Below are 14,996 nucleotides of genomic sequence, written 5' to 3' on the forward strand. Positions count from 1 at the left end.
TGCATAGCTGTATAGCAGTTCATTTTATTTTACTTTTTTTCATTTTTTTTTCGGTGGGGCATGGATGGCAGTTTAGTATGTGATGTATCTTGCTGTTATCTAAAGTAGTATATTTGTGAACAGTAACATTTATTCCTTTATTCTTTGTAGGACTAACGGCAGATACTCGTATTGGGATATGATGTACACCAAGCCGTACTGTCGTATACAACCCTATCTTATAGGAATATTGGTTGGATACATGTTCCACAGGGTCCCAAAGGATTCAGTCAAGATGAATGCTGTGAGTATGAACACTATGGATCATGCTGTATTCATGCTATTCATTCATTATAGATGGATAACATGTGTATTAATGCTATAGGTCTTGCTATACATATTAATACCTACCCAGTTCTTACATTATGAATGCTTTGTGTATGTATTCTACAGATCCTGCTATATTCATGCTATTACTTTCACTCAAGATGGATAACATGTGTATTCAGTAATGCTATAGATCTTACTATTCTTATTACCTACACAATTCATTCATGATGAATGCTTTGTGTTTGTATACTATAGATCTTGCTATATTCATGCTCTTCTCATTCATTCATTATTAATGCTGTGAGTATGAATACTACAGATCATGTTATAATCATCTATTCTCATACATTCATTATGAATGTTGTGGCAGGAGGGTGGATGGAAGGTGGAGGAAGGGTGGAGGGAGGGAAGGTGGAAGGAAGGGTGGAGGGAGGGAAGGTGGAAGGAAGGGTGGAGGGAGGGAAGGTGGAAGGAAGGGTGGAGGGAGGGAAGGTGGAAGGAAGGGTGGGGGGGAGGCGGAGGGAGGGTGAATGGAGGGAAGGTGGATGGAGGGAAAGTGGAAGGAAGGGTGGAGGGAGGGAAGGTGGAAGGAAGGGTGGATGTGAGGTGGGTGGAGGGAGGGTGGAGGGAAGGTAGAGGAAGGGTGGAGGGAGGGTGGATGGAGGGAAGGTGGAGGGAGGGTGGAGGAAGAGAGAGTAGATGGAAGGAGGAGGGAGCATGGTAGATTTGGTTTCTTGTTAGGGGAAATTATTTATGTTGTATTTTCCTCTAGGAATAATGTATCAGGTATTTCTATAGAATAAAGACAATCCAGGATGGCCAGTTTTTACTTGATACACATTTGTAGTGATTTATTGTGTCTCATTACAGATAGGATACACAGTGCCGAGGTACCTTATTTACATATTGCACTTGTCAGCGAGCAGTTGGAGTCTTTACCTGCTTTGCACAGTTTGTCAATAGATGGTTCTTTAACATATGAATTTTGCACACCAAGTTTTAATATTGACAGTATTTCTTTATTCAACAGTGCGTTGGCTTTCTCGGTTGGACCGTTATGGGTGCCCTTGGGGGTGCCGTTGTTAGCACTGTGCCGACCCCCTATACCGGTAGCGACTGGCCTCCCGTCGTGAACATAATCTACCTTTCCGTCAGCCGGATTATATGGACTCTCTATGTGGCATGGGTAGCCTCTGTTTGTCACTATGGACATGGAGGTATTGACATTCTTTTTGCCATCTTCTTTTATCATAGAAAGTTTTTTTATTTCTATTGAAATTTTCCACATCAGGAAGTTAAGAGGTATATTAAAAAAATAATTGTGGTTGTTTTTTTGATGAGCATCTTATATAGTTGAGATTTTGTTATCATAACTTCCAGTATTAATAAAAGTGACTGAATTGCAAGGCTAGCAAAAACATGTTACATTTGCTGCATGTGGTGTGATTCTGCCCTGAGATTGAGTATAAAGAAGAAGAATGTGTTTGATATATTCTAACAAAGGATTTAACCTTTTGGTGTTGAACTATCTTTGCTTTCTTAAGACTTTAACCATAAAAAACGGAATTCAAGAAACTAAACTGTATTCAAGTGTTATGTAGACAGTACAAAAAGACAATAAGAAACAACAAAGAAAATACATCATCAAATTTTAAAGGAGTTGTATAATTGTAATATATGGGTAATAAAAGCTTGATAATAGCTTTCATATGATAAATTTCATCCTGATTTGTGTTTTACGTGTTTTATTATTCGTGGAATTGTGTAACATTTTGATAAAGATGACATTGTGATTGAAATAAAGACATGATTTGAAGGTCACTTTTGTGTCCCATGATACGATCATTAAAACGAGAAGGGTGGTTTCTCTTCCTTGTTGGTGATGTGAAGTACAATCAATTGAAACTAGATACTAGTCTCTTGACAGTACACGATCAACACATTTGAAAGTCCTTTAGAATTTATGGAAGTCAAATGAATTTCAGCTAAGTATGTTTATTCATGAGGTCAATTATACAAATGATGTATGAAAAGAAATTGTCGGAAAATTGTCAGGAAAGAAGTGAACAGAAGCGTTCAGTACAGCCAAGAATATGTTCATGATGAAAATTACATTGAGAGACTGTGGCAGGGAGGGTGGATGGAAGGTGCATGGATGGTGGAGGGAAGGTGGAAGGAGGGTGGGGGAGGGTGGAGGGAAGATGGAGGGAGGGTGGATGCAAGTGGATACAAGGGGGAGGGTGGAAAGAAGATGGAGGGAGGGTGGATGTAAGGTGGGTGTGGGTGGAGGGAAGGTGGATTGATGGTGAGGGAAGGTGGGGGAGGGAGCATGGTGGATTTGGTTATGTGTGGAAGGAGTACCACATAGTACATACATACAGCAACACATACAAGATGTCATCAGTTATGGAGGAAACGGGTAAGGGGAATTTGAGGAGACAACGTTTGATTGCTCTTCTGTTTCATTCCCTGTAAACTGTGAAGATGGGCTTGTAATTCCTCAACTGAAGTACAATGAATACCAGTTTTAAGAAAAAGAGTATTTCTATCGGTTTCCTCTGGTCCTCAAATTATAAAACCCTAGCAGGTTAAAAAAAAACGGGGATTTTTTTTTTCTATTACTAATAAATTTTGTCATATCACACAAATTGCCAGATATCTCCAATGGTTGCTAATTTGTATGCATCGTGTCTTAAAATTATTCTGCTAAATTGGGCGGTACTCAATAAAATGGAGTCAGGCTGCATTAAAAAGATGTTTTGACCTTTAAATCCAGGTCTTCCCATAGACTGCAAGTTAGCTTTTCCATTAATGGATCTTTAACTGCTGTGGCTCGACAGCTTTGGCCAAAAAACTTTCATCTTCGTAAATTTACTTGCCTTGAGTTGTTCAAGGTTCCTCTTAATTACGTCACATTTGTTTTATGTTGCTTTTTAACTCAGTTCTTTGGATATTTTGTCTTTGTATGCTACCCCTCGTTTAGGTTTTCTAGATAGATTGCTCATTAGGCTGTATTGTTAGTCTTTCCTTTGACGAAAAGTATACCAAATTTCGTTTTCCTTCATATTTTAAGGTTGGGTCAACGCTGTCCTGAGTCACAATATATGGGCACCGTTAGCAAGACTGGGCTATTCGACCTACCTCGTGCACCCTATCTTGATCAAGTTGTACCTCTCGAGTCTTGGCACACCCCCATATCTATCTCTTCAACTCATGGTAAGTTGATAATGATTATAATATAAATACACTATAAAATATCAATAAAATTGCTTTCGAAATTTACTTGGCATTTAATGCCTTCCAAATGGTACCAGAGACAAGTTAGAAAGTATTGACATGGTAAAATGGTAAAAATCTGAAATTTATCTTTTTGCATAAATTTTTATCAGATTTTACCAATTTTCCATAGATAGTGTTTCTATGTCATAATGATAATTTTCAGATTTCTGCTGTCATTGCAAGAAATTCACAGGGTCAGAAATGGTCAAAATTTTTACGATTTTTTTGAAACTTTCAGCGTGTGTGTATATCACCAATATGATGTTTTTTTTCTTCTCTACTTACGTTATATGCATGTATGTTGATGATTCATGTACAGAAATATTTTGTTTATCTAAAACTGCTGGAACAGATGAACTTAAGAATTTTAAAATGAAGACTTCATAATTTACCCCCCCCCCCAAAAAAAAAATTACCATTTCTTTTATTTTGTCTTTGGAAATGTACTTCAGGATCTAGCTATGTAGTTTCCCTTGCACTGGTGTTTTTCGTTTTCTTGTTTTGTCATTCATAAGCTTTGTTTCCAGTTACGCTGTGGTGAGACAACCATATCATAAGATGATGAGGGAAGCTGTATGATACTAAAGAGAGAGACACCAGGGGTTCTATAGATGGAGGGTGATTCATTTAATACATAAACAAAAATGTATTGTGAACATATGAAAATTATTTTCAAATTTTTTAATAGAGAGAAAAACAAAAGTCTGTTAAATATCCACACCTATGAAATTTGAAACTGTCGCTTGGAGAGAAAAAGACATTTTAGTGTCGTCTGGGGAGGGGTTAGGATTAGCTGGTTCACACACACACATAGTGTCATAGAACTGTTCACAAGAGGATGCCATTACACATCTAGCATGCTATGATTGGGATCTTTTGTGATGGAGAACTTATGGAAAGATGGAGAACTTATGGATGGAGAACTTATGGAAATTTCTAAAGGAGGTTTCACTGATATAGCTGTCCTGTAAAATGTTCCCCAAGACACCTCTCTCGTCAGTGAGACTACCTTTGAGGTTTTCATGCATCTCGTTTTGGTTCTCACAAATCACTTTTCATCCTCCCTCTCCTCTTTCTCTCGACAGTCTTTCACGTATGCAGGCATTTGCCTGATATCGTACGTTTGCGCAGCTATCCTTTTGCTCATGGTGGAATATCCTCTCAGAAACCTGGAGAAACTGTTTTTCCCTCAACCGTGATCTCAATTGGAAACATCTCAGCAGTTTGTTAAGACCTGTTGTACATGACTACTTTCTTTTATCTATCTCAGCATTTTTTTTTCCTTCTTTTTTTTTTCTACATTTGCCAAGTTTTTTGACAACTCTTTGTAAGATTGAGTTATATCAATTGAAAATTCTGATAATATCAGGAATTAAAGTTTTGCAACAGTTTTGACTGTGTCAAAGGTCGAGTTTATAATTTACAGTTTAAGATGCCATAGTTGAGTGAAAATTTCCAGAATAATAAGTCAAGTCTTTCAACGTCTTGTAAAATTGTTTTGTCCTGTAGAGTGGATTTTCCCGCTGCATACATAGTTTATAGTATAAACTTAATAATGTGCAGCTGAAATTTTGGAAATCAAATTCTGATATCAATGGTCTTGTTACAGTCGTTTGGTCTTTTTTTTCAGACTTGTTGACATATTTTGTTGACATTTTATAGAAAGGAACCTCGGAAAAGTGTTGTTTGTTATTTCATTGAAGCACAGACAGTGCTTTGATAATGTGTCGCCCATGAGTGGATGGATGAACGCTGTGTTCTGTAGCAATCTGTGATATCGAAAGATAATTCCTCTCTGCGGATGAGGTATTCACGTACTGGGGTAGAATTGGTTTGTAATCTCAAAATAATGTACATCCTTTTTCGCAAAATCATGTTAAGTGCTACTTCAATCTTGAAGTAAAGTTAGGAAGCAACAAATTTAAACATTTTAACCATTTAACCGAATCATAATTTGTACCTTTAATATGTAGAATTATTGGGGAAAAAATGTATCTTGCCATCAAGTTTTAATATAGAGTTCAGAATGTTCATTAATGTGCAATGTTGTGATATAAGGAAATTGTATTATGCAACATTGAAGAATATACCATAGTTTGATACTGTGCCAACCAATCACAATCTCGTATTATAGGTTGGTAGGGCAACCTGTCTTTATTCACCGGCTTTGTTTTGTGGTAAGCAAGTTAAGCTTGGATGAAAACAATTATTTTCACTTGTTTTTAACAGCTATTTAAACATTTATTTTAAGCCTTAGTAAGAAATGGATCACTGCGTAATCTAATTTTGTTTTTGTTTTTGTTTTTTTTCTATTTTTTTTTAGTAAATTTTTAAGCTATTTGCTGCAGTTTTGTGCAGTCTTTACTTTGTTGTACATGTAACTTTAGGTGAATTATCTTTGATGCTAAATTTGAGATTGTGCCATGTCTGCCTGCTTTTGTGTATATCTGTCTGTCTGTCTGTCTGTCTGTTTGTCTGTTAGTTATGGAACCCATGAAAGGCTGCCGCTATTAACAGAACATTTCAACCAATTAATTTATAAGCTGAATTTGTTTTTCCCCTTGGGAAATTTCATCTCATTTGGTGAAAATAGCTTCTTGATTTTGAAGTGGCTTAATACCTACTGATATATTGTGAATAAAAAAATAAATAAAAAAATCTAAATTTTTTCCATTTTGGATTGAACCACATTGCGATGAATGAACCACATTGTGCGATTATTGTTGAATGGTCCACTCGGGTCCTGAAGGCCAAAAAAGTATTCAGATACTGAAAAGTCACGAAATGTTGATATTTACTTCACTCTGCCCTAACCTGTCCCCAAACGATATATGCACTCCAGTCTACTGTACCCTTCCCAAATGTCTTCACTTGTAATGATTGCTTGGTATTATCAAGTTTTCCGGTAATCAAGTCGGACCTGTGTTCGTTCATTTATGCAGAAACATATTAAGTCGCTTACCTAGCTGCAGCGGCTGCAAATCCTGCTCAGCTAGGATGAAATCAATATCAAATAATGGGGATTGATGTCTGCAGACCGGCAGTGCCTATCGTGTGAAAACTACACAGCACAAGGGATTATGTCCTATGCAGCCTGGCTGCGGGATGCTGCAGCCCCCTCCCCCAGGGGTCCTAATTTTGAAACGGTATCTAACCAGAAATTCATTCAGGGGTATGGGTGCTGGGGGGGGGAGGTTGGGGAAGGGGGAGACAAAATGCTTCACTTGCCACTATAGAATTTATCAATTCTGTGTAACCATCATAACCTGAAATCTACTGAAAACATTTTCATATCATTCCACTGTCACTTCGAAAATAGTTGTTAGGTATAGGCGTAGAGAGTGGTATCATCTACTGGAATTTTTGGATTGGATAAAATTGTTTTCCAAACTGAAATTACAAAATTGCTGGCTACGGGATGCTGCAGCCCTCTCCGCCCGGCGTCCTAATTTTTACACGGTTTCTAACCAGAAATTCATTAAGGGGTATGGGTGCAGGGGGGAAGGGTGGGGAAGGGGGAGACAAAATGCTTCACTTGCCACTATTGAATTTATCAATTCTGTGTAACCATCATAACCTGAAATCTACTGGAAACATTTTCATATCATTCCACTGTCACTTGGAAAATAGTTGTTAGGTTTAGGCGTAGAGAGTGGTATCATTTACCAGAATTTTTGGAGTGGATAAGATTGTTTTTCTAAACTGAAATTGAGAAATAATGTTACGTTTTTTTTTTGGTTTGAATCACCATTATTTGGTAACTTTTATATGCTAAAGAAGAAAAGTCGGGCTGAATTATGTCTGCTGAAATATGAAAATGCTGGCTGCTGTAGAGGTGCAATTTTTATGATTCCTTTATTATTATTATTTCATCCCCTCTTTATATTTCGTACTCAGTGGCGTTTGACGTAAGTTAACGATTAATCAGTATCTCGTATCAGGTTCTTGTTTTGTTTTCATAACGAATGTTCCATTTTGTTTTTTCTGTTTTGTTTTGTTTTGCTTTTATTTTTCAGTTATGATGATCAAATGTTTTATTGCCATGATATTTCTTCTTCTTCTTTGTTACAGCACATCTTTTTTTCTTATTCTTTTTTCCACCTTTCTGCTTCCTTTTTCCTCTTGTATGATACCTGCCAACTCTCCTGTATTTTTTCTACCAGTCTCCTATGCTTTAAAAGTAATCTCACACTCTTCCGGCAAAATTTGATTTCTATAATTTTTGTTTCCCAAATTGCGATCAGAAATGTCTATAGCTTATATCGAATAGGATTGTGGATGGAGGTGGTCGATGTAGTTTTTCGGGAAGATGTTGTGGGCTATGTTATTTTTATGAAATTGTTGTCTAGCAACAGTGCTAACATCAGGATTCACTATACTATTTTGTTGTTATCCTTATTTTGTTGCCAGTATTCTGTAATTTATATTTTCTGTTGTTAATATTGGGTTCTGTTGAAACCCCACAGCTTTTCGAATAACTGAATAATATTCAGGTACATGCAGGTATTGTTAGGCTGAATAATAAACAAGTACATGCAGGTATGGTTAGGCTGAATGATTATCAAGTACATGCAGGTATGGTTAGGCTGAATGATTATCAAGTACATGCAGGTATGGTTAGGCTGAATGATTATCAAGTACATGCAGGTATTGTTAGGCTGAATGATTATCAAGTAAATGCAGGTATTGTTAGGCTGAATAATAAACAAGTACATGCAGGTATGGTTAGGCTGAATGATTATCAAGTACATGCAGGTATTGTTAGGCTGAATATTAAACAAGTACATTCAGGTATGGTTAGGCTGAATGATTATCAAGTACATGCAGATATGGTTAGGCTGAATGATTATCAAGTACATGCAGGTATGGTTAGGCTGAATAATATACAAGTACATGCAGGTATGGTTAGGCTGAATGATTATCAAGTACATGCAGGTATGGTTAGGCTGAATGATTATCAAGTACATGCAGGTATGGTTAGGCTGAATAATATACAAGTACATGCAGGTATGGTTAGGCTGAATGATTGTCAAGTACATGCAGGTATTGTTAGGCTGAATAATAGACAAGTACATGCAGGTATGATCAGACTGAATAAAATACAAGTACATGTTGTCATGTACATACTGTCAAAGGAATGCTTCCATGATATTTTCTAGTACACTATTACAAGTAACTGCAAGTGGGTGGCTGCTTTGTTAAGAGTTTACTCCTTGAAAATGTTAGTATTTTTATGCTATCAAAAATGTGAGTGAGTTTATACTACAGATGATAAATGTTGTCGGGCAGCTTGTTTCTGCCACCGGATGGGAGTATTAAATACCTATGTGCAATTCATAATCTGATGAAATATCACAAGTGAATATGAAAAGAAAATTCTTGAAATATGATGTATGCATTATAAGTTAGTAAGTTGTTTTACACGAGCAACCCAGGTCAACCAGTCATATAAGAGACGTCACTCCTTTCCGCTCCCTCTGATTTGTTAAACTAAATTTGTCAGCATCATTTGGATGTAGTTAACCAGGTGACCACTAGACTGAGATCACATCGCAGCCAGAAAATGATAACATGTTGGTACTGTCAATCACCTCTTGGCACCCAGCTCAATTCCCACAGATGGTTTCCACTTATAGACAAAGTAATTTCAAGTAGGAGAAGCATTTAAAAATTAGTATTTTAATTATTATCAATTAAAGGTAGTGCAAGGCAGAGGGCGCCAACTAGTTCGGAAAACCAAAAAGTATTTGTTTGTGTGTTTGTGTATGTTTTTCTTTGAGGAAGGAGGATGGAATTTTTTATTTTTTTTTTGTCATCTAGGGTTAGATCTATTTGATGTACAACCGAGCAACTTCCCTTGTTTTGTTTTTTAAGCAATTGTTAAATATTGGTAGAAGTAGATGACTGCCCAGAGTTTCAACAATGCCATAGGGCAAAATAGTAATAATAATAATAATTAAGAATAATAAAGATTTTAAACGAAAAATCAACATTTGTGACCAAAATATGGAGTTTTTCATTGAAAATTAACAAGTTTAACGTTCTGAATGACGAAGCGGCTAGATTTTATGGATTCATTGAAATAGTGTTGATAGCATGTTTTAAATGAGGTCATATTATGCACAATATATAATTATACACAGTATATATCTTTAGGATATTACAGCAGTACTATTACTGTATAAGGTGTGGAAAAAATTGATGTTGTTTGTTTTGACAACAACTTTTCATTGTTTGTAATATTAGAAAGAATTCAATACATAAAGATTTTTTTGTACCGTGTTAAATTTTCTGAGAGTGTCAATCTCTAGTCTTTTTTTCTTTCTTGACCCCTAGCTGCCTCATCAGCATTCTCTTCCAGGACACACTAAGTCCTTCATATCAGAACTTAAAGTGAGTGAAGACTCGCGCACAAAGAAACGTCTTATGCTGGTGATCTGACCAAGTTTCGAATGAAGTCAGACAGAAGTGTTAGACACCACCATCGATCCCAGAAAATACACAGCTTGCTATCGTCGGTAATTAGACACTAGTGTACAGTCAATACATGCAGCTACGGTCAATACCCACAACATTGTGTACATAGCAGCGATGGACATCTCAGGTCCACATAAAAGATAACAAGGTATCACGTTTCATTACTGTCTGCATTTTGTAGCGACAAGAAAGAAAACTTCTCTTGCAATCAGTTAACTTTTTCAGAGCGCGGCACGCGGTTTGGGGCGAGTCTAATGTCTGGTGGAACAAATCAGCTAGTTGTGTTTAATAGTAGTATATAACAGCATATTTGTGACAGGTCACCTTCAGATTCGTAATAGCGTGTCGCGAACTACCAGAAAAGATACACATTTATCGCCTTCGCGACAAAAAGTTTTTTCACCTAAGAAACCGTAAGCAGTTTTTGCCAAAATTTGACCCATTTATTCATAAATGTCAAGATAGAACTTAAGATGACAAACAAAGGTTTTATTTGACTGCTTTGAAATCACGTATCACTGGCAAGATGCGTCGAGCGCCCTTTTATTTCCTTCAGTTTGCAACTTTCAGAGGAACAATTGAAAACCGAAAAACTTTTAGGGACAACTAAAGATTTTAAACCTTTGTTCGTCGTAAAAGTTTTTCGGTCTTACTTTTTCTTGAGATTGTTGTCGCAAATGCGATAAATGCGTATCTTTTCTGGTAGTTCGCGACACGCTGATTACGAATATGAAGTTTATTTTGGAATTGGGTGTTGTGTGGGGGCGTGCAGGGGGGGCCAAAAACCTGATTAGCAGTTTTCCAAAACTGACCCAAAATCGATTTTGCCCAAATGACGTAACAGGGAGTAATCGATGCTCAGGAGCCCAAATCTGCAACTCCCAGGTCCATATCTGCTTCCGTTCGGGATATATGTGGTCCCAAAGGACCCGATAGAAATACGTGTTCTTTATAAGGGCACAATTTGGAAAACCCCCTCTTTTCAGCCCACTCTCTCGTCCTCTCTGAAACACCCATCGACATTAAAATTAGACGTGGAGTAGAAGACACCCTTGCCTTTGTTATACACCAATTTCAGGTAATTATCTGACCGGGAAAGGCTTTTTGTCTATATGATTTCTATTTTTTTCATAGATCATAAATCAGGTTTTTTGGGCCCCCCTGCACGCACACACACAACACCCAATTCCAAAATAAACTTCAGATTCGTTATCAGCGTGTCGCGAACTACCAGAAAAGATACACGTTTATCGCCTTTGCGACAAAAAATTTTTTTACCTAAAAAACCGTAAGCAGTTTTTGCCAAAATTTGACCCATTTATTCATAAATGTCAAGATAGAACTTAAGATGACAAACAAAGGTTTTATTTGACTGCTTTGAAATCACGTATCACTGGCAAGATGCGTCGAGCGCCCTTTTATTTCCTTCAGTTTGCAACTTTTCAGAGGAACAATAGAAAACCGAAAAACTTTTAGGGACAACAAAAGATTTTAAACCTTTGTTCGTCGTAAAAGTTTTTTGGTGTTACTTTTGCTTGAGATGAAAAAACTTGTTGTCGCAAATGCGATAAATGTGTATCTTTTCTGGTAGTTCGCGACACGCTGATTACGAATATGAAGTTTATTTTGGAATTGGGTGTTGTGTGGGGGCGTGCAGGGGGGCCAAAAACCTGATTAGCAGTTTTCCAAAACTGACCCAAACTCGACGCAAAATCGATTTTGCCCAAATGACGTAACAGGGGGTTGAACCTATGCTCAGGAGCCCAAATTTGCAACTCCCAGGTCCATATCTGCTTCCGTTCGGGAGATACGTGGTCCCAAAGGAATCTGCCTAGCCCTCCCAAAAGATTTTATTGATAAGATCCAAAGTACTATTTTTGATTTATTTCGAAGGGGAAAACTGATAAAGTAAGGAGACTTACTATGTTTAACCCCATTGAAAAGGGGGGTTTAAAAATAATATATGTTCACAGCTTTGTTGGTGCTCTCAAAACCTCTTGGGTCAAGCGTTATTGTAATAATGCCAACACAGGGTATTGGAAGCTCTTTTTTTCATTCCTCTCTGTCGCCGTCCGGTAAAGAGTTGCTTTTTAATTGTAATTTTCATGACCAGGATATTTCCTGTATTTGAAAATACCTTCATTGGACAAATTTGTATGGTTTTGAGTAAGCTTAGCTATCTGTAAGAAACCTTCGGAAGACTTGGGTGAGCAAATCCCCAATAACTTTCTTAGAATTGATAATACCATTGTTTATGACAAATAGCTTTTACGACGCTGGTTTACTGTTTGTTAGGGATATGTCTTTGCCAGATGGGAAGCAATTGTCCAAATAATGCTTTTCTGACCAAAGACTTTTACATTTTTAGGCTATTGTATGCTTTATAGAAGACTTCCTTTCACATTGTATATTTGCACGTGAAAAAAAAATAAATCAAATCAAATAAGTAATAATTATTTCTAAACAGTTACAGTGGTTAGTGCTATGTACTTAGAAAGTAAGACAAACTCTCTGTCTAGAATTCAACTCCCAGAGGATGTATTGATTTGGTATTTCTTTTCCTCATTTTGCAGTTAAAATATTAGAAAAGCCTGTCATTTCTCAATTAACAGTTACTGTGGCCAGGCGCGGCGGAACGGAAAAATTATTGGGGGGGGGGGGGGCTAATGTGTGGAGACTATCTAAGCGGAGCGCCACCATCGGTTGGCGCGGAGCGTACAAGAAAATTTTGGGTTTTTTCAAACCCCCAGATGGCCGGAAACGGCACTTCCCGAGTGTTTTATGCTGCGAATACCTAGCCCTAAAATAAGGGTCTCAAGCCTGCAATTTCTCAGATTGCACGTAAAAGTCTGTAAAAACATTGTAATTTGTATATTCGATGGTGTTTTAAGAGAGTAGCTATTACTCGTTAGTGTACTCGCAAAGACGTTTTTGAGTGTAGTAAGGGCAGTGGCGGAGCTAGGGGTATTGGTCAGGGGGGGCAAGAATGGTCTGTAGGGGCGCTTTCGACACTATCTAAGCGGAGCGCCACCACAGGTTGGCGCGGAGCGTACAGAAAATTTTTGAGTAAAGTTACTCCCTAGATTGCAGGAAACTCTTTCCGGGCCTTGCTAATTTGCAGATAAACGGAGAATAAATAGGTGTCGTCGCCATTTTGTCGGAAAATTATACACCAAACGAATATGATAAATGTCAATAGGTATATGAGAGCGCAATAAAATAGTCAATAATCGCGAATAAGTTAAAAGTAGTGAAAAGCTGAAAAGGGCGCCAGCAGTCCATTTGAGTCCGTCAGGAGGGGGGGGGGGTGGATCCGCCCCCTGACTGTATATATGGACGCTCCGCCACTAAGTAAGGGGATGTTGGAGAACTGGCTGAAATGAGGCAAGTCATTGGCCTAAGACGAAGTTGTGTTACGCTTACCGGTACTCACTGCTTCCACTTTTCACGGTGCGTGAAGACGCGGTTGGGGTGACAATGTGGTCTATAGCCAGGGGACGGGCCGAGGGACCAGGGTCCCCCAGCAATTACTAAAATTATTACACCTATAAAGTATACGTGTGCATCGGACAGATCGACAATTATGCATTGAAAAATGGGCAGATGCACGTTTCGGAGCCTTGGTAAATATTGGGGGGGGGGGGCTTATCATGCATTTGCCCCCTCAACTTTTTCATTGGGGGGCTGAGCCCCCCAAGCCCCCCCGGTTCCGCCGCCACTGACTGTGGCGCAGTTGTTATGTTGTAAAATTTTGCATATTTATTATTGTTTTGTACAAAGAAATTGTCAATAAACTGAAAGAAATGAGACATACTCCTTGTCTTGAGCTCAAACACCAGAGGATGCATTTGATTTTCTATTTGCCTCCTAATGTAGTGAAGATTAAATATCAGAAACGAGTATTAATTCTCAACAGTTCTAGTGGAGCAGTTGGTAGTGCTCTGGACTGGAGAGATACAGACAAACTCCATGTCTCCGGTTCGATCCCCAGACAGAGCATTTTGATTTTCTGTTCTTTTCCTACTTCCATTCTGGACTTTGAAGTTTAAATATTAGACACGAGCAATAATTCTCAACAGTTCTAGTGGCGCAGTTGGTAGTGCTCTGGACTGGAGAGACACAGACAAACTCCATGTCTCCGGTTCAATCCCCAGACAGAGCATTTTGATTTTCTGTTCTTTTCCTTCTTCCATTCTGAAGTTTAAATATTAGAAACGGGCACTAATTCTCAACAGTTCTAGTGGCGCAGTTGGTAGTGCTCTGGACTGGAGAGAGACAGACAAACTCCATGTCTCAGGTTCGATCCCCAGCCAGAGCATTTTGATTTTTTGCTCTTTTACTGATTCCTTTCTGGACTTTTAAGTTTAAATATTAGAAACGAGCACTAATTCTCAACAGTTCTAGTGGCGCAGTTGGTAGTGCTCTGGACTGGAGAGACAGACAAACTCCATGTCTCTGGTTCGAACCCCAGACAGAGCATTTTATATTTTTGCTCTTTTACTGATTCCATTCTGGACTTTGAAGTTTAAATATTAGAAACGAGCATTAATTCTCAACAGTTCTACTGGCGCAGTTGGTAGTGCTCTGGACTGGAGAGAGACAGGCTAACTCCATGTCTCTGGTTCGAACCCCAGACAGAGCATTTTATATTTTTGCTCTTTTACTGATTCCATTGTGGACTTTGAAGTTTAAATATTAGAAACGAGCATTAATTCTCAACAGTTCTAGTGGCGCAGTTGGTAGTGCTCTGGACTGGAGAGAGACAGACAAACTCCATGTCTCTGGTTCGATTCCCAGACAAGCTCCATGTCTGCTGTTCATGTCCAGGCAGAGCCTTTTACTTTTCTACCCTCTGGAGGGAGTGGAAGTATAAATATAAGAAACGAAGTTTCTCCAGAGGGAACCGAAATGGTGCAATTGGTAGTTCCATC

General features: G+C 38.2%; 1 protein-coding gene across 3 annotated transcripts in view; it reads left to right on the forward strand.

Annotated features, from left to right (window-relative positions):
* Positions 1-9,880, forward strand: part of LOC139964152 (O-acyltransferase like protein-like) — a 48,856-nt gene extending 38,976 nt beyond the window's left edge. For 2 of the 3 annotated variants that reach the window (XM_071965532.1, XM_071965539.1), the window contains exons 13-16: positions 151-283; positions 1,340-1,526; positions 3,383-3,525; positions 4,674-9,880. In XM_071965532.1, coding sequence (XP_071821633.1) covers positions 151-283; positions 1,340-1,526; positions 3,383-3,525; positions 4,674-4,787 — 577 coding nt within the window. In that variant the 3' untranslated portion in view covers positions 4,788-9,880. The remainder of the gene's footprint in view (positions 1-150; positions 284-1,339; positions 1,527-3,382; positions 3,526-4,673) is intronic. The other variant, XR_011791856.1, reaches the window with a different exon arrangement.
* Positions 9,881-14,996: the final 5,116 nt, after the last annotated feature.

The sequence above is a fragment of the Apostichopus japonicus genome, chromosome 3, assembly GCF_037975245.1.
Source record: "Apostichopus japonicus isolate 1M-3 chromosome 3, ASM3797524v1, whole genome shotgun sequence".
Classification (NCBI taxonomy): domain Eukaryota; kingdom Metazoa; phylum Echinodermata; class Holothuroidea; order Aspidochirotida; family Stichopodidae; genus Apostichopus; species Apostichopus japonicus.